This window comes from Hypanus sabinus, chromosome 20, assembly GCF_030144855.1.
Source record: "Hypanus sabinus isolate sHypSab1 chromosome 20, sHypSab1.hap1, whole genome shotgun sequence".
Classification (NCBI taxonomy): Eukaryota; Metazoa; Chordata; class Chondrichthyes; order Myliobatiformes; family Dasyatidae; genus Hypanus; species Hypanus sabinus.
The window spans coordinates 20,590,572-20,614,018 of NC_082725.1; the positions used below are offsets into that span (position 1 = coordinate 20,590,572).

General features: G+C 41.8%; 1 protein-coding gene across 9 annotated transcripts in view; it reads right to left on the bottom strand.

Annotated features, from left to right (window-relative positions):
* Positions 1-23,447, bottom strand: part of nek11 (NIMA-related kinase 11) — a 307,189-nt gene that overhangs the window by 58,205 nt on the left and 225,537 nt on the right. For all 9 annotated transcript variants that reach the window (XM_059945210.1, XM_059945211.1, XM_059945212.1 and 6 more), the window contains one exon: positions 23,145-23,283. In XM_059945210.1, coding sequence (XP_059801193.1) covers positions 23,145-23,283 — 139 coding nt within the window. The remainder of the gene's footprint in view (positions 1-23,144; positions 23,284-23,447) is intronic.

Sequence of the window (23,447 nt, forward strand, 5' to 3'; positions counted from 1 at the left end):
CCACGGTTTAGGAGCCTGAAGGTTAGGAGCCTGAACCTGGTGGTGTGGGACCTAAGTCTCCATCACCAGGTTTATCCTCCACGAGGACAGCAGCAAGAAGAGGGCATGGCTTGGATAGTGGGGGTCCTTGACAATTGAAGCTGCTTTTTTTGTGGCAGCACTCATTGTAGATGTGCTCAATGGTGGGGAGACCTTTGTCTGTGATGGACTGAGCATCAGAATACCAGTAAGTTCTTGGCTATTCCCTAGAGGGTGAAGACTGTTTGCTTTCACTCCATATTTGAGAGTTCTGACTTAGCTGATGAAGCCAAATTGGGACCTGCACACAGCATCACGGGTAGAGCAGAAATTGCTAGGAAGGTGGATAAGTACCTTGGGAGATGCTGCAGTCTTTAATAAACCACAATATACATCCTTGTGTTCTGGTCAAGGTTCCTAGACCCATCCTGGTTGCTCATCCATTTTCTGCAGATGTAGATAACACATTCCCAGGAGTCTAGGGGTTGTTACAATTCTCCAATGAGACTTGACCACCTTCTTGAATCTTTGCTTCTATCTACCGAATAATCTCTTGGCAGGACCGAGTAGGAAGACTGCTTCCATCAGCAGTCCAGTTCAGAGATGCAAGTGATACCTGTTGAAACTGGTTGGGTGGGTTTGGAGCTTCAGTGGTGGCAACGTTGGCTTGGGATGGAATGCCGACATTGGTTTTCTCATCTCGCCACTGAATTTGCAATATTTTCCTGAAATACGATTGATAGTATCTGACCAGTGATTTGAGATGCTTAATGTAGTTATTCCAAATCTCAAGAGGGCAGGAATTGCTCCTTTGTGCCAGGCTTGAGGATTTGATCTTGAAACACTATTCCTCAGTTGACCAAAGGCTGCACTGGCACACTGGAACCAATGGTGAATTTCATCATTGATGTCTGCCTTCTTCAAGAAGAGTCTCCTGACTTTTCCAGGTTCTCATTCTGGTCCTTTATTGTTGGAGAGAAAGTTGTAGAGTAGGGGTAGTCCTTTCTTTGTGGATGTTCAGTATGAGGACCATCCCCTCGGTGAAAAAATATGAAGGTAAATTGGGGCAAGCATCATCTGTATTTTTCATCTTGAGGCTGGGAATGGCCTAAACTCTGGAAATGAAGATGATGTACTTTGATTGGCTTCTCTCATTATTTAAGTCAGCACTTTAAACTATCAACAGAGATACTATATTCATCAAACTGCTTACATAGTCAGCTTCCTTATAGTAACTTTCTTTCAAAAAGCCTCCTCCTGGAATATTTTCACTAAATCACGTTGCAAAATTGACATCAGCTAGACTAATAAAATAATCATTAAAGAGGTTATAGCATTAAAAATCAAAATGAATCAGCATTATTGATTTTATCCCTCCTTTAGTAATGAAGTAAAGGAAAAAAGAAAGAACAAAAAAAATCCAAGTAGCTGTCAGGATTGGTGGCACTTTACTTTAACACAAGGTCCTTGAGATACTTTGTATTTTTGGTTTGATGTAATTTACGGTTCTCTGGAAGGCTACCATTGAACTGAGATTTACTTGCTCTGCAGAGTAAGTGGTACACCCGCTGATCTGGTTCGGTCAAAGAAACAACAATGACATCCCCTCCACCATGACCTTGTGTGATCTTTGATATGCTTTGTGCTCGGTCTCCATGGCTTGCTGGCACATCAGGTGTCAGTCTGCTGCTGGCTTCCCCCGCACTGTGGCTCTGACTCTCAGAGTTGACGGGTGCTCAGCACTTCCGTCGCGGTGCGCTTGGCTTCTCCGAGCCACCTTCATTTGCCTTCCTGCTTCCGTGGGTTCAAGCAGCCTTTTCATTGTTGGAGGAGAATTTGAGCTTGTCTACATTTGGGCAAGATCGGGGGGGTGGGGGGGGAGGGATTGAGGACCCTCAAAACAGGATGGCTCTGAGCTGGTCTTTTCCAGCAGTTCCTTGGCCACCTTCAGCATTCTCTGCTTTTGTGTTGCTGATCGATGAACAAACTGCCAATCCTTGAGACTTCACAAAGTTGTCTGCTGTGGACAGTGGCCCATTACCAGCACCATGGGAATACTGTAATGAGGCAGACTGTCCTTTGATGTTGTGAATGACCACAAATGAGTAGTGTTTTCTAGGAGGTCTACCTCCTACTGATTTGTAAAATAATAATCTGACAGCACATCCAATTTCACATGAAGACAAAACAGATTGGACCCGTTCTTTATCCTCGAGCTGGTAATGTGCTTCACATTATGATGCTATATTGTTCAAGGAGATTTAAGAATTTAATAATGTAGGACTGAACCAGCTACAGTGATAGTTAATAAGCCACAGGAGATGAAAGGTTAGATACAAGGGAAGAGAATTCTCTTGAATGAACACTCTTGAATGAACCCCTGGAGAATGTATTTGATGTAATCAGTTCCTTGCAATGCATCTAGAAATTTAACGATTGGCCCAGACTGGTTCTTTAAATGCAACCAAGAGCAGGGAGAATCCTCTGATACTTTTGTAATGGATATAAGATTGTTAGCAGATAACTGCTCATCTTTGTGTACCTTGCACTTTAATTTACCATCACAACTCCTGCTCTAACACTTAATTTTGGTTTCTTAAAATTCTTTGTGGCAAAACCCAAATTAAACTCAAGGAACATCCCATCTTCAGCCAAAGCACATTACAGACCAAGACTTCAAAAATGAACTCAACAATCTGAGATAATTATCCGCTCCGATGTTGTTCTGTCATCAAAGGTAACATGCTAGGATGCTTGAAGAGGCTTTAGCACACAGTAGAATTCCTTCTTCTCCTGCTGTCCCAAATAAAGAATTGTAAAGGCGCTTGTGTGTTGATTGCTGACATCCATAGCTCACTTTGGCTGCCATGTTCTTTAGACCCAGAGTACTTGTCTCTGCAGAATTTAAGTATGAAATCAGTGGTAAATTTGAGGCATACCAGGCCATGATGCAAACAGTTAGTATACTCTCCATTGTGCATAGGTAGAAGTTTGTCAATGTTTTTGGTGACATACCAATTTATGCAAACTTCTAAAGATGTTCAGGCACTGTTGTGCCTTCTTTATGATGACATTTATGTGCTAGTCCCCTGAAACATCCCCTAGTAATACCAAGGAATTTAAAGTTACTGATCCTCTCCACCTCTGATCCCCTAATGAGGATTGGATCTTGGACCTTTGTCTTCTTCCTCCTGTAATCAATAAAAAGCTCTTTGGTTTTGACGATGTGGAATGAAAGGTTGTGGCACCATTCAAACAGACTTTCAGTCTCCCTCCAATATGCAAATTCATCATCACCTTTGACTTGACCAATAACAGTGGCATCATCAGCAAACAAATATGGCATCAGAGCTGTACCTTGTCATGGGTACAAAGTGAGTATCAGAGATGCCGTTCTTCACAGCTGAAGCATTAAATAAAAGCCCTGTTTGACCTGTCAGATGAATGCAGAAGATCCTACTGCATCGTTTAAAGAAGAGCAGGGATTATCCTCAGCTTCCTGATTAATATATTTATCCTTTAATCAACAGCCCTGAAGCAGATTCTGTGATATAAGACAAAGTACTGGAAATGATGTGGAGAGAGAAACAAAGTTAATGTTTCAGGCCGAAGACCTTCAGATCTGGAAACAGATAGGAAATGAGCATGCTTAAACTTTCAGAAATGTGTGAGGAATGAAGAGTACGAAGATAACCTGACATGTAATGTCCATTTCCCTGCTGCTGTAAATGCTGCCTGATATGGAGACCAACTTCTGTGTTTTTTTATTTCAGGTTTCCAGCATCTGCAGTTTTCTACATTGAGTCATACAGCACCAATACAGCCCTTTGGCCCAACTCATCTTTGCCAACCAAGATACCGTTCTGAGCTAGTCCCACTTACCCGCATTTGACTGATGTCCCCCTAAATCCTTCCTATCCGTGTATCTTGCCAATTGTCTTTTAAATGTTGTTATTGCTCCATTTATTTTGCATGAATAAGTTGCCTCTTGGGTCCCTCTTAAATCTTTTCCTTAAATCTATGACCTCTAATTCCACATTCTGCTAACGTGAAAGTCTGTGTGCATTGCCCTAAGAACATCCCTTGAGATTATACTCACCTCTGTAAGATGACCCCTCATTCTCCTATGCTCCAACGAATAAAGCCCTAGACTACTCAACCTGTCCCTATAACACAAGGCCCTCAGTTGCTGGCAACAGTATTGTAAATATTTGGAGTCTTTCAAGCTTAATGGAGCCTTTCCTATATAAGGGTAACCAAATTTGTACACAATACTACAGGTGCAACCTCAACAACATCTTGTACAATGGCAAGAAAACGTCGCTGCTCCTCTATCCAATTGCTAGTAATGCCAGTGTGCCACTTTCTCTTGAAAATAGTTGACGTTGATTCCTATTACATTACTGTTTTTTGTGGAATGTTGCTCTGCAAATTGATCACTGATACATACATTACAAAACTAATAATAGCTCTAAGGTACTTAAACTGGCTGTAAAACACTTGAGTAGAACCTGAAATCAGGAAGATTGCAGTAGAAATGCAGGCCTTTACTTTCTGCTTCCAGATTTCCTCAATTTGACAGAATCAGAGAAAGCAAAGGATGTGATTAAAACTTCAAACCAAACAATTTAATTTGCAGAAGAATCTAGCTACTATTTTTTACACAGATTTTTTAATTTGAGGAAAATAATTTGTTAAAGACTGTAAATAGACAGTTGATTAACTTTTAGGGCCATAATTTTATACAGTATATTGGCATTATCATTGGGAATGAGTTGGTATACTAGAATAGGCAGTTCCAAGAATATCGAATTTTTCCATCTGAACAAGAATGCATCTTATATTCCATTTATCTTATCGGACATACAGTAATTTTGAGCTTATAGTGTTACATATTCATTGTTCTGTCTATCCTGCCTGAAGTCAGAATGCGAAAGCACCCAGTACACACGATAAACATGAGAAATTCTGCAGATGCTGGAAATCCAAGGCAACACCCACAAGATGCCGGAGGAACTCAGCAGGCCAGGCATCATCTATGGAAATGAATAAACAGCGGACGTTTCAGACCAAAACTGTTCTTCAGGACAATACGAAAGAAGGCATATGGAAAAAAAATGGACAGTTCTTCCTCCCATTAAGAGATTTTGGTACCTGCAACTAATTTCAATGCAGCTGATTTACAATTGCTTAAGTAATGTACCTATAGTGTAAATGAGCTATTAAACATGTTGACCAAGAAAGATTTACATCTCTATACACATGGCATTAGAATACAAGCAACCCACACAAAATGCTGGAGGAACTCAGCAGGTCAGGCAGCATATATGGAAAATAGTCAATGTTTTGGGCTGAGACCCTTTGGTAGGACTGGAGAAAGAAATGAAGGAAGGGGACAGACAAACACAGGGTGATAGGTGAAACCAGGAGTGGGGGGGGAATGAAGTAATTAGCTGGGAAGTTAATTAGTGAAAGATATACAGGGCTGGAGGATGGGGAGTCAGATAGGTGAGGATAGAAGGCTGTGGAAGAAAGAAAAGGGGGGAGGGGCATTAGAGGGAGGTGATGGATAGGCAAGGAGATGAGGTGAGAGAGAGAAAAGGGGATGGAGATTGGTGAAGAAGAGGGTGGGGACGAGGGACAATTACCGGAAATTTGATAAATCGATGTTCATGCCACCAGGGTGTAGGCTACCTAGACAGAATATAAGGTGTTGTTATTCCAACCTGAGTGTGGCTTCGTCACAACAGTGGAGGAGGTCATGGTTTGACATATCAGAATGGGAATGGGAAGTGGAAATAAAATGGGTGACCACTGAAAGATCCCACTTCTTCTGGCGGACGGAATGTAGGTGCTCAGTGAAATAGTCTCCCAATCTGTGTCGGGTCTCAATGATTATACAGGAGGCCACACTGGGCACAATAGATGATCCCAACAGACTCACAGGTGAAGTGCCGCCTCACCTAGAAGGACTGTTTGCGGCCCTGGATGGTAGTGAGGGAGGAAGTGTAGGGGCAGATGTAGCACCTAAGCGCCAGGAGGGAGATCAATGGGGAAGATGAATGGACAAGAGATCCACGTGCTGGGCTGGAATGATCTGTAATGATCCTGGGAACAGATGCGGCAGAGATAAAGGAACTGAAACAAATGGAATAGCATTTTTACAGGAGACAGGTGGGAAGAGGTTTAGTCAAAGATAGCTATGGGAATTGGTAGGTTAATAAAAGATGCTGGTAGACAATTTGTCTCCAGAGATGGAGACCAAGACATTGAAAAGGGGGAGAGAGGTGTTGGAAATGGGCGAATTGAATTTAAGGGCAGGGTGGAAGTTGGAAGCAAAGTTGAATGGCTGGAGAATCAATCAGTGCTGCTTGGCAGGTCACAAAGCCAACACCTGGGAATCAAGACTCAATCTTTTTAAAGTCAGAGCACATTCTTACAGCAAAAGCTTGTGATTTGTATGCAATAGTTTTCTTTCTTTTAAATTCTGATCTAAGGCACGTATTTTGGCTGTTTGTGTATGTGAGGAAAGTCTTCTAATGGATTGTGATATTGTAATTGGTTACTTTTTGGCAGTAAGCTTTGTAAGAAGCCTGGCTTACCTTCACTGGTATTTATAAATATCAGTCCTTTGAAGAAGCCTGGGACCGTCTGCTATTGAAAACTGTTTTAATAAATGCAATCTGTTGTGATGTTTACTGAAAGGTTTGGGTATTCTTTTGAAGGATTTAATTGATCTATGTATCAGTTAATTTGGATAATTGATGCTGACAGTGGGCTTAAAAATTGATTTTTCTTAATACTGATTAATTGATGGACCCAGGTAAAACAGTTGACTATTTGGAAAAGAGATGAAAAGTGATCTCCTCACTTTGATTCTGTGGATCTTCAGAACTCTCTAGTGTTGAGGAAACTGCTGCTCATTCACAGAGGAAAATCAAGCCCAAGATTAATGTAATCTTAGACAATAAGGAGAGTAAGAGACATGGGGGATATAGTGAAGCAGACAAGATACAAAATTATGAAGCAGACTGAATAAGCCCTAATAGAACATAACAGCTCAGCACAAGCCCTTCAGCCCACAATGCTATACCAGCCACTTAACCTACTGTGAGATCAATCTAACCCTTCCCTCCTACTTAACTCTCCATTTTTCTATGATTCATGGACCAATCTAAGAGTTTTTTAAATGCCCATAATGTACCTGAATCTACCACCACCCTTGTCAGGGTGCACCATGCATCCACCATTCTCTGTGATATATAGCTTACTCTTGCCTCTATACCATATCTTCTGTTCATTCCCCCAGATGGTCCTGTAGTGTATCGTCAGTTTTAAATTATACTTGTAATTAACTGCAATGGTAATGTCCAACTAATGGTCCCCTATTTCTCTGGTGTAATCTCGCAACACACTAATAAGCTTTTCTGAAAACTACATCATTTGATGCCCTCAGTGACTGTGAATTAGTGGCCCTAATAATACTCTACAGTTATGAACATAACATTCTTATTAGTACAAATAGCATTATGTCTGTCTCACCATGATACAGCAGACTGTGACTATCGATCAAAAGGACAAGGCAGCTAAATATTAATGTGCCTATCATGTGTTTAGACTTGGAGAGATAATTTTGGGTTAACAGAATTCTCAGAATTCAATCACAAAGCATTGGTAAAAATGTCAGAATATCACTTGCTAAAATTGGAGCTAAGCGCTTACTGTCAGTCAGCGATATTGACACTATATCCCAAAATCAACAGTTCCCATCTATCTACCTCTTTTAGCACAATTAAACACCCCAAGACACTTCTCTGCAGGATAATCAGACAAAACTTGACTTTGAGCCACACAAGCACATGATAATCACGGACCACCAATATGTTTAGTATTGGAATAGAGCAATAATAATACCCCAGCATGCAACTGGGTGTTGGACTTCCTAACCAACAGACCTCAGACTGTTAGGATGCAACAACCGCTCCTCCCTCCCCATCGTCTCAATACAGGGCCTCCCCGGGGTGGTGTGCTGAGCCCGCTCCTGCACAGTCTGCTCACACACTACTGCACGGCCAAACATTCAAGCAGTCACATCGTCAAGTTTGCCAATGACACGACAGTGGCAGGGCTCATCACGGCGATGAGATGGCCTATGGAGAGGAGGTCAAAGTGCCAGGCAAGTAACCTCTTCCTCAACGTCAACAAGACAAAGAGATGGTAGTCATCTTCTGTGGTGAACTACATATACCTGTCTGGACACACCCCTCTGCTGATTGCTCCTGTGGCTCCTCCCACAGATGGTCCCTTGCTGCTGACAGTGCACTCTTCCAGCTAATAAAAGTCTATCTCTCGCCTCACATCTCCGAGAGTTATTGATGGTACATCACCCTCAGAAAAACCAGCAGCGCTCCCACCCCTTTTCACATCAGTGGGAACTGTGAGCAGTTTCAAACTCCAAGGAGTGCACATCTCACACCACCTTTCATAGTCTGGAACACGGTCCTGAAAGCTCACCAATGCCTCTACCTTCTGATGTGAGCTGGACCATGCAAACCAGTATTCATGACCTTCTATAGATGCTCAGTTGAAAGCATCCTGATGAGCTGCATCGCTGTGTGGTACAGAAACCGCACTGCCGCAGACAGGTAATTAAAACTGCCCAACACTTCACTAGAACCAGGCTACCCACCACCAAAGACATATATGAATAAAGGTGCTGGGAAAAGGCCAGCCCTATCTTGAAGGATCCCACCCACTCTGCTTATGGACCGTTTGTCCCACTCCCTTCAGGAAAGAGCTTCCACACAGCATCCACACCAGGACCACTAGACTCAGTAACAGTCACTTCCCCCCAAGCCATCAGGCTAATCAACACCTCCTTCCATTAACATCCATATTTGCCAGTCCTCTTGACAATCTCTCAGCACCCCTCATTCACTGCCACTTTACCCAGTCCACACCTCATACCTATGCTGACACAGTCCCTGACCCACTGTTCTTTCATACGTCCTGCTGCTACCTTGAGGAACTCCTCTTGTTCAAGAGCCACTTAATTGTTTCCTGTCAAAATCACCTTATGTTCAGATATTCCTGCGCCTAGGGTCACTTTATGTACATACCATCTGTCCATGTATATAAGCTAATCTTATGTATATACTGCCACACTCAGCAGTCGTCCATTTTAACAGCACAATTTGCTGGAGGAACTCAACAGATCAGGCAGGTTCTATGGAACTGAATAAACCGTCAATGCTTTGGGCCAAGAGTGCTTTATAGCATCACTTTTATATTTTATATATATTGCGTTTTTTTAATGCTTAGGCCTCAGTTAGTCTCACGAGACAATGGATTTGCGCCTTGGAAAGTTTCCAGGGTGCAGGCCTGGGAGAGGTTGTATGGGAGACCGGCAGTTGCCCATGCTGCATGTCTCCCCTCTCCACGCCACCAATATTGTCCAAGGGAAGGGCAAGGGCTGATACAGCTTGGCACTGGTGTCGTCACAGAGCAATGTGTGGTTAAGTGTCTTGCTCAAGGATACAACACGCTGCCTTAGCTGAGGCTCGAACTAGCAACCTTCAGATCACTAGACCAATGCCTTAACCACTGGGCCATGCACTAACACTATTTTTAATGCTTATTGCATTTTTTTTAATGCTGCATCAGATCTAGAATAACGATGATTTTGCTCCTTTGCAGTTTTGTACTGAAGAATGACAATAAGCAATCTTGAATGTAATAGGTTGGAGCCCAGTGCTGGGCAGCGTGTTGATGAAGGTCATCGGGGGTTCTGGTGGTCTGAAACGACGTGTTCAATATTTGATGCAGATGGTGGTCAAAGACTGATGGTGGCATCAGCCAGCATGGTTATAACTTATTGGCCAGCTGTTCCTCATAAGTGATTTCTCTCCACCTCCTTCTTCTTCTCATCTATCACTTGGTACTAGATATCAACTCCATTATCTGCATTAAAGGCATTATTGATCCTTCATGGGTACATCCATCCATCCAAACCGTATTTTGCAGCAGTCTTCACTGTGGAAGGCACCAGCAATGTGCCAGAAATTCAAGAGAGTGAAGGGGCAGAAGTGAGTGTAGTCACTATTACAATAGAGAAGGTTGCTGGGAAGCTGAAAGGTCTGAAGGTGGATAGGTCACTGGGAATGGATGGGCTACATCCAGGATTCTGAAAGAGGTAACTGAAGAGATCATGGAGGCATTAGTAGTGGTCTTTCAATAATCCTTAGATTCTGAAATGGTTGCAAAGGACTGGAAAATTACAAACATTACTCCACTCTTTAAGAAGGGAGAGAAGCAAAATGCAGGGAATTTAGGCCAGTTAGTCGGCCTTCAGTAATTGACAATATTTAAGAATCATTATTAAGGATAAGATTTTGAGACACTTGGACTTCATGATTAAAAAAGCTTAAGTCAACATGGTTTCCTTAAGGGGAGATCTTACTGACAAATCTGCTAGTATTCCTTGAGAATAGTCAAAAGCGAATCAGTGGATGGTGTTTGCTTGGATTTTGATAAGGTGTCATTAATGAAGCTGCTGAACAACAACCCAAAATATTACAGCATGGATAGAAAATTGACTGACTGGCAGGAGGCAAAGAGTGGGAATAAATGGGGCCTTTTCTGGTTGACTGCCGAAGACTAGTGGTATAACATAAGGGTTGGTATTGCATTTGCTACTTTTCACGTCTTATGTTAATGATCTGGATGACAGAATTGATAACTTCGTGGCCGAGTCTGCAGATGATACAAAGATAGGTGGAGGGGCAGGTAGTGTCGATGATGCTAGGAGTCTACAGGGGGACTTGGGCAGGCTGAGAGAATGGCAACCATGTAGGGAAGAGTGTGGTCACGCTCTTTGGTAGAAGGAACAAAACTGTAGACTGTTTCTAAGAGGGGAGAGAATTCAGAAATCAGAGATGCAAAGGGACTTTGGAGTCCACGAGCAAGTTTCCCTGAGGATTCACTTGAAGGTTCAGTCAATAGCAAGGAAACAAATGCAATATTTATTTACTTAGAGATACAACGTTGTAACAGGCCCTTCGGACCTAAAAAGCCCATGCCCTAATTACACTCATGTGATCAATTAACCCACTGACCCATAAATCTTTGCAATGAGGGAGGAAACCGGAGCACCCAGAGGAACTCCATGCAGTCATGGGGAGAATGTGCAAACTCCTTACAGACAGCTGCAGAATTGAACCCCTAGTTGCCAGCAGTGTACTAGAGTTTTGCTAACCACTACGCCACTGTGCCACCCTTTAGCATTCACTTTGAGTAACTGGAATATAACAGCAACGACTCAATGCTGAGGTGTTGATCAGATGACATTTGGAGCCATTGTGGGCAGCTTTAGGCCCCAAATCCAAGAAAGGACGTGCTAGAATTGTAGAGTGTACTCTAGAGGAATGACAGGGTTAAGGTATGAGGAGTGTTTGATAGTTCTGAGTCTGTGCTGACTGGAGTTTAGAGGGATGAGAGAGGATCACATTGAAACTGACCAATCATGGCAGAGTCAAGAACCACAGTCGCCATGGTAGCGTGACAGTTAGTGTGACACTACTACAACTCGGGGCATCCTGAAGTTCAGAGTTCAATTCCTTCCACAGTCCAAAGACATACCAGGTAGATTAATTGGTCATTGTGAATTGTTCCGTGATCGGGTTAGGGTTAATTGGGATTGTGGGGCTTCTAGTATGGCATGGCTCCAAGGGCCAAAAGAGCCTACTTTCAATAGATACAGACAGACTAGAGTACAAATAAATAACAACCTCCAAGTACAAAGACATCCCTTTAGAACAGAGATGAGGAGCAATTTCTTTAGCCAGAGCGTGGTGAATCTGTGGAATTCATTGCCCCAGATGGCTGTGGAGGCCAAGTCACTGGGTATGTTTAAAGAAGAGGTTGATAGGTTCTTAATTAGGAAGGTTATGTGGAGAAGGCAGGAGAATGGTGGTGACAGAGACTAATAAATCAGCCAATATCGAATGGCTTAATTCTGCTCCTATATCTTATAGTCTCATTTCTAGCATTTTCTGTTTTTATTTCAGATTTGCAGCAACTGCACTTTCTATTTGTTTCTTAAGTTAACTCAATTTGGATTGCAAATCCATATCATGATTTTTTTGCTTATCCTAAAATCTGAGATTAGAAGTCAGGGCTGGAAATGACAGGCGCCATGCAGTTAGCGCAACTCAATTTCAGCTCAGGGCTTTCCAGAGCTGTGAGTTCAATTCAGGCGCTGTCTGTAAGGAGCTTGTACGTTCTATCCGTGAACCGCACAGGGTTCCTCCTACAGCTCAAAGACGCAATGGTTAGTAGGTAAGTTGGTCATTGTAAATTGTCCTGTGATTAGGCTAGGGTTAAATCGGGGTTTGCTGGCTGGTGTGGCTTGTTGGGACAGAAAGGCCTATTCCACACTGTATCTGTAAATAAAATAAATATAAATTCATCTTGAATCTCTGGGAATATATACACAGTGCAGGAGTGGCAGTCATAGGATCATAGGGTTACACAGCATGGAGTCTTTCTTCATTGGCCATCAATAGCCATTTGGACTAATACCATTTTCATTCTCCCCACATTCTCATCCACTTTAACTAGATTATACCACACACTTATAAACTAGGAACAACTACATTTCAATCACGAATTATTTGATACATGAGAGAAAACCAATGTCCCTCCGGGAACCCACACAGTCTCAGGAAATATAAACGGCACCCAGACAGTCTCTGACGTGAGGCTTAAACCTAAGACCTGAAGGTCACCGTGCTCTGATTGCGAAAACAGTATGATTGCTATTCATGATTCAGGGGCCCTTTTATACCATGCTCAACTTTCTAAACACTAGTAGCTGAAACTTCTAAAGATCAAAATGTTGTTTTTGAATAAGTTAAACTTCCAATTAATATTCTTTGTTTAATTGCTGGTCAGAAACGAGAGCCGGTCTTCAGCTCTCGATGCAAATGGCAAGCAGTGATCACTTTGAAGTTAAAACAACAGTTTTGCAAACAAGCACTGTCTATTTAGCAGACTTGCTGGCCACACAGCATCTGGTCTAACTGTTGAAGAAGTGCAGCATAAAAAAAATGGGTTACTTAACTTGGCATGTTTCAAACCAGTCAATGCTGGCTAAGTTGTTCAGCTCATGGAAGCTTGCAGCCCAGATGGGTACTATCACTTAGCATATTAATAGCTGATCTAATAATAAGTTGGAAATTTGTGTACTCAAATTGTTTTCTCTGTAGCTCTCTCTGCAACTGAATTCAGGAGACCACAGTCAGTGTAGAAAAATATCTACTCCTCTGTGACAATCAACACTGGGGCGCGTCATTGATGTGGGGTTAGCCTGCACATCTACTCATCCTGCACCCACCACTGAGTGGCTAGGCAAGCTCAAATGCCATCTGTAAATTTCTTGATGACACTAATATTTATTAATATTTATCAAGGAAACATACAGGAGTGACAGAGGTCCGCTGGTTGAGTGGTGTTGCAATAGCAACCTGCACTCAGTGTTAGTAAGACCAAGAAATTGATTGTGGACTTCAGGAAGGGGAAGTTGAGGGAACACACACCTGTCCTCATCGAGGTATCAGTAGTGGAAAGCTTAAGCAGTTTCAAGATCTTGGATGTCAACATCTCTGAAGATCTATCTTTGGCCCTGCCAATACTCCCTCTAAGATGTGCGCACGTGTGTGTGCTCATATCTTTTGCTACTAGTGCACAAAGGAATTTAAACTGCACACAAACGGTTGTCCCCCTCTACCCCATCGTAAGTTAAGTATATTTCATTATTGTTCCCAATCACGTTTCCCTTTCTGGTTTCTGATGCAGACGATGTTGACAATGTGGAGATGCAATAATTTGTCTGCAGTTTCTAGAACTGGCTTATCTAAAGTGTTCTTGTTGAAGAAATTATTCAGTACGCACATGTTGTTGTCACTAGGAATAAAATTGCACAGCACAAGATTTTTGCGCAGACTGGTCATCACAAATTAAGAGGGAACATTGGGCTCAACATACTGTTACAATTACCAAGAAGGCACAACAGCGACTATATTTCATTAGGAGTTTGAGGAGACCTGGTTTGTTCGCCAAGGCTCACAAATTTCTACAAATGTACTACGGAAAGCAGTCTAACTTGGTTGCATCACCATCTGGAATGGAAGGGCCACTGCATAGGATCAGAAAAAGCTGCAGAAAGTTACAACTCAGTCAGCTCCATTATGGACACTAACCTCCCTGGCATTAAGGACACCTGCAAAAGGCGCTGCCTCAGGAAGGCGGCGTCCATGATTAAGGACCCATGACCCAGGAGCTGTCCTCTTGTTATTGCTTCCATCAGTGAGGAGATACTGGAGCCTGAAGACTCACACTCAACATTTTAGAAATAGCTTCTTCCCCTCCTCCATCATGTTTCTCAGTGGGCAACAAACCTCAGTAACTTTGTTCCCTTTTTTGCACTACTTACTTAATATAATTTTATATAGTTTCTATTGTAATTTATGTTTTTTACTGTTGTGAATTGCAATGTACTCCTACCACAAAACACATTTCACATCATATATCAGTGATATTAAACCTGACTCGGATTGGGATTCTGATTCAAGGAGTTTGCTTCACAGCCTAAAATATGGGTATTTGGGAAATCTGTCACCAGAAGCGTTTTAGACCACTTGTGCCAAATGATATCTGAAAAAAATCACATATGTATGAAGTCACCAGAGTGGTAAAAAAGACAGTACAAATATAATAGAGCAGTCAAGGCTTTTTAGGAATGGCTAAGATACATCTGGAAGCATGGAAGAATGGTGGGGTCTACCAGAATCCATTCCTATGCCTTCAATTTCTGTGATGGATGACTGTTTTATCTGCATCTCGTTGGTGTATCTTTTCTGCTTATAGAAATTGTACCCGTGTTTTGGAAATCCTTCGTGTTTTAGAAATGGTTTGTAATTTTGTAGTATTTTATCAGATAGAGATCCTCTGTGAGTTTTACATGTGTTTTAAGAATGTTGTTTGGATTTAAATGTGTATCAGTGAATACAAATGGACTTTGTTTAAACTACTTTGTTAGCTGGAAGTACCTCTCCCATGGCAGGAAGGGGGACCCACCATTCAAATGTGGGTATAGGTGGCTAAACTCGCCATGGAGGATACACGGGGAGGTGAACTAGTCTTTGAGATTGTGTAGTTATATTATAACTGCTCTTTAACAAAGGTACCCATGATAATCTATGTCAGATAGGACTTGTCCTTGTTTGACTTTAGAACTTCACGGTTAGCAAACCAAATATCATCATAACTGATCCATGAAACTGTTACTACTTTGCATGTTTATCTATCAAGGATAAAAATCTACCCCAAGATACTTGAGTTAATCAAACATTCTGCTGTTGTAGCAGACTCTGAGTAATCAGGATTTGTATTAAATCATTGATGATGCTTAAGTCTTAAATGCATTAATGGCTGGAAATTAATAATTTACTTTTCCTGACTGCAGCAAATCCTAAACAGCAGGCTACATTAAAGAGACTTTTGCTTTTGACATTAAGAGACTCAAGTGTATTTGCATTATTTACTGAAAGGGCAGACAGATGGAATATAATAACAAGGAAAACAACAACTTGTATTTATATAGCACCTTTTACTGAGGCCAAATGGTCCCAGGCACTCCTTCGAAATGTTATCAGATAAATTTTGAATGAGCTGCATCAGAGGAATTGGGCGCAAGTGCCTGAAAAGAAGGGGTGGCTCCTACTGTTAAGTAGGTAGGCTGAGAGATTTGAGGAGGAAACTGCAAAGCACATTCTCAGCAACAACAAAGTTAAAAATACATTTATTATCACGTACGCTCGTATCACCGTCCACAACCTTGAGATTCATTTACTTGCAGGCAGGGACAGCAGAACAGAGAAATTTGATAGAATCAATGGCTTCAGGTCCACGCAAGTGTTTTCCCCTTTTCCTGCTCTTTTACAACTCCAAATATGTGTCCAACTTCCTTCCTCAGCTTATTATTGAATCTCTTCCACCACTTTGTGAATTTTGTTTGCAAAAATAATTTCATCCTTTCCTTACATTCTTTTTCATCTTTATAATAAATTCAACCCATTCTATCCTGAAACATACTATCTGGCGGCGCTACCGCCGAATGAAGAGATCAAGCATTCACTTTTAAAGAAGTTCTCGCTAAGTAACTTAACAGAAGGATATTTGTAATGTGTAACAAACTATTGGATAGCAGTCTTATTCTTTCTCATGCTGCGAAATGGCAGATTGTGCACACATACAGTTGTAACAATGCATGATCTGGACTAAACCGAGACAGCAATGAGAGCTACTTGCAGAATTTCATCAAGCTCAAATAATTTGTATCTCTGGTTACTGCATTCCATACATACTAACTGTAAATTGCAGTAAAGCTAAAATAAATAGAAGCAACAACAGCAAGCAACAACAAAAACAGAATTCGGTAAAATGTGCTCATTCCTAATGATCACCTTTAATAATTTGATTGATATGTTAATTGTTTTCTGATTATTTACTGCCTCCAATAAATTTACAGCCTGTTACCATGCTGTATCTCAAAATATTTTCTAAAGTAATATAATAATTGGTTACATTCTCCAATAGTTATAGCAATTTCCTTGAAGAAGTATACTAATTTATTTTAACTATATGTGGGAGTTGGCTTCATGGGCTTTGGATTAGTTGGGCTAGGTGGGTTTTCCTCCCAAGCATTTTCTGTTCTCATTCACATCACATTACAACAGAGTAATTTTTTTTTGCTGCATTTTGTGGCAAATGTAGAAAAGAAAATGCCCAGAATGCAACAATATTCCCCTTTTCTGACAGCGCTAAGAACAAATTCTAATTTGGGGCATATTTACTTCACTTTGAAATGGTCAAATATATTTTCATGGAAACAATTTTTTTTTAAAGTTTCCATAGTCCATTTCAACTTAGTCTTGAGGTGATAGCAACCATAATGTAAAAGGATAGAAGCCTCATTTCATCAGTTTCAAGGCAATTTCATAAGAAGAATCATGCCCTGTTTTTTATTAGTAACAAGCAACTCAAATATTAAATATTCATATACAGTCATGTTAGAATCTCAGTAGAAAATTTATCTTAAAATGTACATCCTGATGACATTATTATCAAATCATCATCTATACCAATACAGTGCTGTCGAACGATGATAATGTATTTACCTGGAAAGTACAGGATAAGCGTTACGAACAGCCAAGTGAGATGTTGAGAGAAAATATCAGACATACATTCAGGAGTGACAGGTACTGGAAATGTCAGTGTAAAGATTGTAAAGCACACAAAAACAAGTGCTCCAAAAATCTTGAACTGGAGCTCTGTATGAGTTTCTTGTGAGGCTATGGGAGAATCCTAACGAGTGCATCAAATGTACCATGTGCATAATTTGGAAATACCAGACCTTAAGCACAAATTCTCAAAATAATTATGCATTGCTTCAGTTGTCATACAGAAACTGTAAACTTCAATATGCAATCCCATCAGTATAGTACGGACATTTGGAGAGTGACTGTATGGACTGGAGTGTCAACCACACATATTCATCGGAAGATGGGACATTGTTGACATTGGCAGTGACATTTCTAATGAAATGCTTTGAACATTGGATTTTCCAGTTCCAGCTCTTAACATTTAGTTTTTAGTTCTTTTTCTCTTTACTCACCTTCCTTGTGATCCAGCCCTGCTCCTTTCACTTTGGCTCCCTTTCACATAGGTTCCCTCCACCCCACCCTGACCAACACACTGCAGCCACCGAATCACGTCCTCTCAAATGGTTCCATCTGTCCTCTCCCTTCCATGGTTCCCATCATCAGTTTCCTCCGCAGATCGCAGCACTTGCAGCCTTTGTGTCCACCCTCATCATTCTCCACCTGTCTCCACCTTCTCACTCACCTATCCCCACCCGACTCCATCTGCCTTTCCCACCCCTTTTTCATGTTTCTTCCTTTGCCTGCCTCCACCTGTCAGCCCCCGTCTCCCAACTTCACTCCTTCCCCGTTGTTCCATTTGCTCATCTCTCATCACTCACCCCTCCTCGGTCCACCTATCACCTTCCAAATCTTCTCTTGCCACTGCCCCTCTCCTCCTCATGTCATCCACATTCATTCTTTGCTCTCAGTCCTGATGCAACCCGAAACGCAGACAATTCCTTTCCTTTGTGTTCAGTGTCTCCAGCAGTTTGTTGTTTTTTTTCTGTTCCAGATTACAGCATTTTGTTGTGTCTCCAGAAAATAATTCCAGAAAAATGATTCATCCAGCATGGTCTTGGACAAAACATTGAGAGTTTTTTTCCTATAGCACATCCTTCAATATTAATGTTTTGTGATAATTTTATATATATACACACATACATAGCTAGGATGCCTAAGATTTTTGCACAGCGCTGTATTTATCATCATGGAATAGAGAATGAGTTTGTAAATCTGGTGGGAACAAAGGATGCTGGGAATGGCAAAGGCGGAGTGGGAGGAGTGCGGGACAGATGGGCGAGATGGAGTGCTGGGGTGGGGAGGAGAGAGGGGAAGGGCAGCACAGGTGCAGACACACCCAGCCCTCAGACACCAGGCAAGGTCGTCTGATTCCAAACAACTGGTTTATTGATCATTACAGAATGTCTCTCTGCTGCTTCCCACTTCCTTCTCTCTCCCCTTCCCCTTTTCCCAAGAATAATCCCGCTCTCCCTGAACCCTTCCCATTATCAGTCCACGATAGAGACCCACGGTCAGAATCAGGTTTATCGTGGCTCACATATGTCATGAAATTTGTTTTTTCTTGTGGCAACAGTACAGAGCAATATGTGAAATTGTTTTTGTACTGTGCAAAGTTTTTAGGGACTCGGGATATATATGCACGCACTTCAACACAGAACATATCAGTGTTGTACAGCCCCTTCAATCTCCAATGTTGCCCTGATCTTTTAAGCTACTGTAAGATCAATCTAATTCATCACTCCCACATGACCCTCCATTTTTTGACCATTCATGTGCCTATCTAGGAGTCTCTTACCATAAGTCAATAATGCAGTTAATCCATAGGACAAAGGAGCAGAAGTTGGCCATTCAGCCCATCGAGTCTGCTCCGCCATTTCATCGTGAGTTGATCCAATCTCCCCTTTAGTCCCATTCCCCCACCTTCTCACCATAACCTTTGATGCCCTGACTACTCAGATACCTATCAATCTCTGCCTTAAATACACCCAATGACTTGGGCCTCCACTGCTGCCCGTGGCAACAAATTCCACAGATTCACCACCCACTGGCTAGATCTTACATATCCCTAATGCATCTCCTTCCATCACCACCTCAGGCAGTACATTCCATGTACGCACCACCACTCTCTGTATAAAAACACTTACCCCTGACATCCCCTCTATATTTTCCTCCATTCCCCTCAGAATGATGTCCCCTGTATTAGCCATTTCCATCCTGGGAAAAGATCCTTGGCTGCCCATTCAATCTATGCCTCTTATCATCTTGTACACCTCTATCAAGTCACCTCTCATCCTCCTTTGCTCCAAAGAGAAAAGCCCCAGCTCGCTCAACCTATCCTCAGTAGACATGCTGTCTAGTCTCAGGAAGCATCATGGTAAATCTCCTCTGCACCCTCCCTAAAGGTTCCACATCTCTCTTGTGATGAAGCCACCAGAACTGAACACAATACAAACATGGTCAAACCAGGATCTTAATGAGCTGCAACACCTCAAAGTGAAACAAAAGCTGAAGGAGCTATAAATGTTCAGGCTGGTCAAGACAGGCAGCATCTTCAATAGTAAAGGTGAACTCAATGTCTCCTTCCACAGATGAAGCCTGATGTGTTGCATGCTTCTGTTTTGATTTCAGATTTCCAGCATCCAAGCTACTCTTTAAATTTAATTTCAAAATGTAAGCTGTTTTTATTATGTCAAGACCAGAATGTGTGAGTAATCATCCAAAAACGCCCTTGAATATATGCACACCTATATTCCAGCTGTCAATTTCTTGTGGACAATTCTTTCATAAAATATTAATACATCAACAGCATTTAAAATGCCCCTGCTCACGTCCTTGTACCTAAAAGGGCCATCTTAAACATAAAGGCTCCATAAATGAGCGTCAGCTGTGGATCAGTGGGGAGCACCATCATCTCTCACTGTTCAGGTTTCAATCCAGAGAATTGAACTCAACAGTCCATGCTGACGCCTCTCATCGAGCACTGAGAGGATGGCACTGTCTATCACTGAAAAGCTAATCACAGATCCCCGTCTGCATTCTCGTGTAGATATAATAGGTCCCATGGCGTTATCTTGAAAAATAGCAAGTGAATTATCCTCAGTGCTGGAACCAATATTTATCTGTCAATCAACAGTTTAAAAGAAAAAGTTAAGCTGGCCATTATTATCTTACTGCAGCTGCTGGGAGCTTTTTGGATGAAATGTGTTTCTTATAACAAAAGCAGTGACTTCACTATTAAGATACTTTAAAACTCCATGAGAGACGCTATGTAAAAGAAAGACTCTTCTGCATTTGAATTGAACCCATTTTGAACACAAAGAAGTGTCAGTGCTGGCTTAATTGAAAATGCACGCAGTGGCCACTTTATTGAGATTGAGGAGTGGAATCAGTTTGGTCTTCTCCTTCCAGATTCAATATGTGGGTTCAGAGACGCTCCTCTGCACACCACTGTTGCAATGCACGGTTATTTGAATTACCGTCGCCTTCCTGTCAGCTAGAACAAGTTGAGCAGCATGATCAGCTGCCATGAAACAGCGTATCCTGATGCCTTACCTTTAACAGCGCGGAATTTCAAACATGCCTGCTTGAAGGAGTCTCTGAACAAGTTCCACCAACGTATCACCTGTGGAACCAGACGAGCCAGCACGCTTGACCATTGTTACACCACCATCAAGACAGCTTCCCATCCCATCCCACGCCCACACTTTGGAAAATCTGAATCACCTGTCTGTACTTCTACTCCCAGCATATAGGTAGAAACTAAAGACCACAGCACCAGTGGCAAGGACTAAGGAGGTATGGTCAAGGAAGGCTGAGGAGAGCTGACCAAATGGCTTTGAGTCGTCTGGATGATATTCAGGGATTGGTCTTCGAATCCAACTAAATACACCACAGTTGTCACCAACTTCATCAAGACCCGTGTGGATGAGAGTGTGCCTTTGAGAACGTAGCAGCATACCCAAACAAAGGTCATAGATGAATCAGGAGATTCATAGTCTGCTGAGGGCTTTCTCTGTGGCATTCAAGAGCAGAGATCCAGAACTATACATGAGGTCCTGATCCGAGCTACAGAAGGCTATTTTAAGAGTGAAAAAACAATTCCAATTGAGGTTAGAGTTGGAATTGGAAGCATGCCAGCTCTGGTTTGCAGGCCATTACTTCCTGCAAGATGAAATCTAAAATCAGTAATGACTGTGATACTTCACTCCTCGAAGAGCTCAACACCTTTTATGAATGTTTTGAAAGGGAGAATAAAACCACACCTGTGCAGATCCCTGCAGCATCTGGTGATCCTGTGATCTCTAACTCAGAGGCCAATGTTAGAAAACCTTTCAAGAGGGTGAGCCCTCGCAAGGTGTCAAGTCCAGATGGTGTAACTAGTAGGGTTCTGAGAAAACCCGTGCCAACCAACTGGTGGGAGTGTTAAAGGACATCTCTCACTGCTGCATTTGGAAGTTCCAACCTGCTTTAGAAGGGCAACAGTCATACCAGGCCCCAAGAAATGCAGGGTGAGCTGTCTCAATGACAATTGCCCAGTTGCACTCACATCACTGTGATGAATTACTTTGAGAGGTTGGTCATGACCAGAATCAACTCCTGCCTAGGCAAGAACCTGAACCCACTGCAATTTGCCTATCGTCACAATAGGTCTACAGCGGATGCAATCTGACTGGCTCTGCACTCTGCCTTGAATCACCTGGACAATAGCAATGCCTATGTCAGGCTGTTGTTTATTGATTACAGCTCAGCAATCAATACATTCATATCTTCAGTTCTAATCTTCTCAACTTCCCTCTGCAACTGGATCCTTGACTTTCTCATTAGCAGTCCTCAGTCAGTGTGGATCAGAAATAATATCTCCTTCTCATTGACAATCAACACTGGCACAGTTCAAGGATGCAAGCTTAGCCCATTGCTCTACTCTCTACACCCATGACTGTGCATAGCTCAAATGTCATCTGTAAATTTGCCAATGACACAACTATACAACTATTGCTGGTAGAATTACATAAGGTGACGAGGAGGAGTGAGATAGATCATGGTTGATCTCAAAAACAACCTTGCACTCAAATGTCAGTAAGACCAAGGAGTTGATTGTGGACTGCAGGAAGGGGACATTGAAGGAACACACACCCATCACCTTCAAAGGATCAGTGGTAGAAAGGGTGAGCAGTTTCAAATTCCTGGTTGTCAACAACTCTGAAGATCTAACGTGGATTTGCAATTACAAAGAAGGCACGACAGTGGCTATATTTCACTAGGAGTCTGAGGACACTTGGTATGTCATCAAATACACTTACAAATTTCGACAGGTGTACCATGTTGAGTATTCTAACTGGTTATATCACCACTGCACAGAATTGGAAAAAAACTTCAGAAAGTTGTAAACTCAGCCAGTTCCATCATGGTCCCTAACCTCCCCAACATCGAAGACACCTTCAAAAGGTGATGCCTCAAGAAGGCAGCATCCATTATTAAGGAACCCCATCACGTAGGACATGCACTCTTCTCATCGCTACCATCAAGGTGGAGTTGCAGGAGCCTGAAGACGCACACCCAATGTTTCAGGAACAGCTTCCTCCCCTCTGTCATCGGACTTATGAATGGACAATGAGCCCATGAACACAAACTCACTATTTATTTTTTTCTCTTTTTATACTGCTTACCTAATTTAATTTTATATATACATTTCTTTCTGTAATTTATAGTTTTTATTATTATGTATCACAATGCACTTCTGCCATAAAACAACAATTTTCACAACATATGCCAGTGATATTAAACATGATTCTAACATGATCACCCATCTTACACTGTACTGTAAAACATCCTTAATAAACTTACCATGGTCAGGTGGCTCGGACATACACAGTCGATCTGAAATTCTGTTTCCTTTGAGCTCTCCTTGTTCTGACAATTGGACATCACAAGTTGACACTGGCTGTGTCTGGTTGGCTTGTGGTGCATTGTACTCGTGAGATTCCTTATGTAAATTAGGCAAAAATACAAATGAAAAATATAACAAAGTATATTTAAAATTAGGCATGAAATTTTTTAATACAAGAACTGAAATTCATTCATCTTCATTAATATAACTGCACAGAATTCCAGGACAGTGCGACATACATGATGACTTTTCATCCGAGA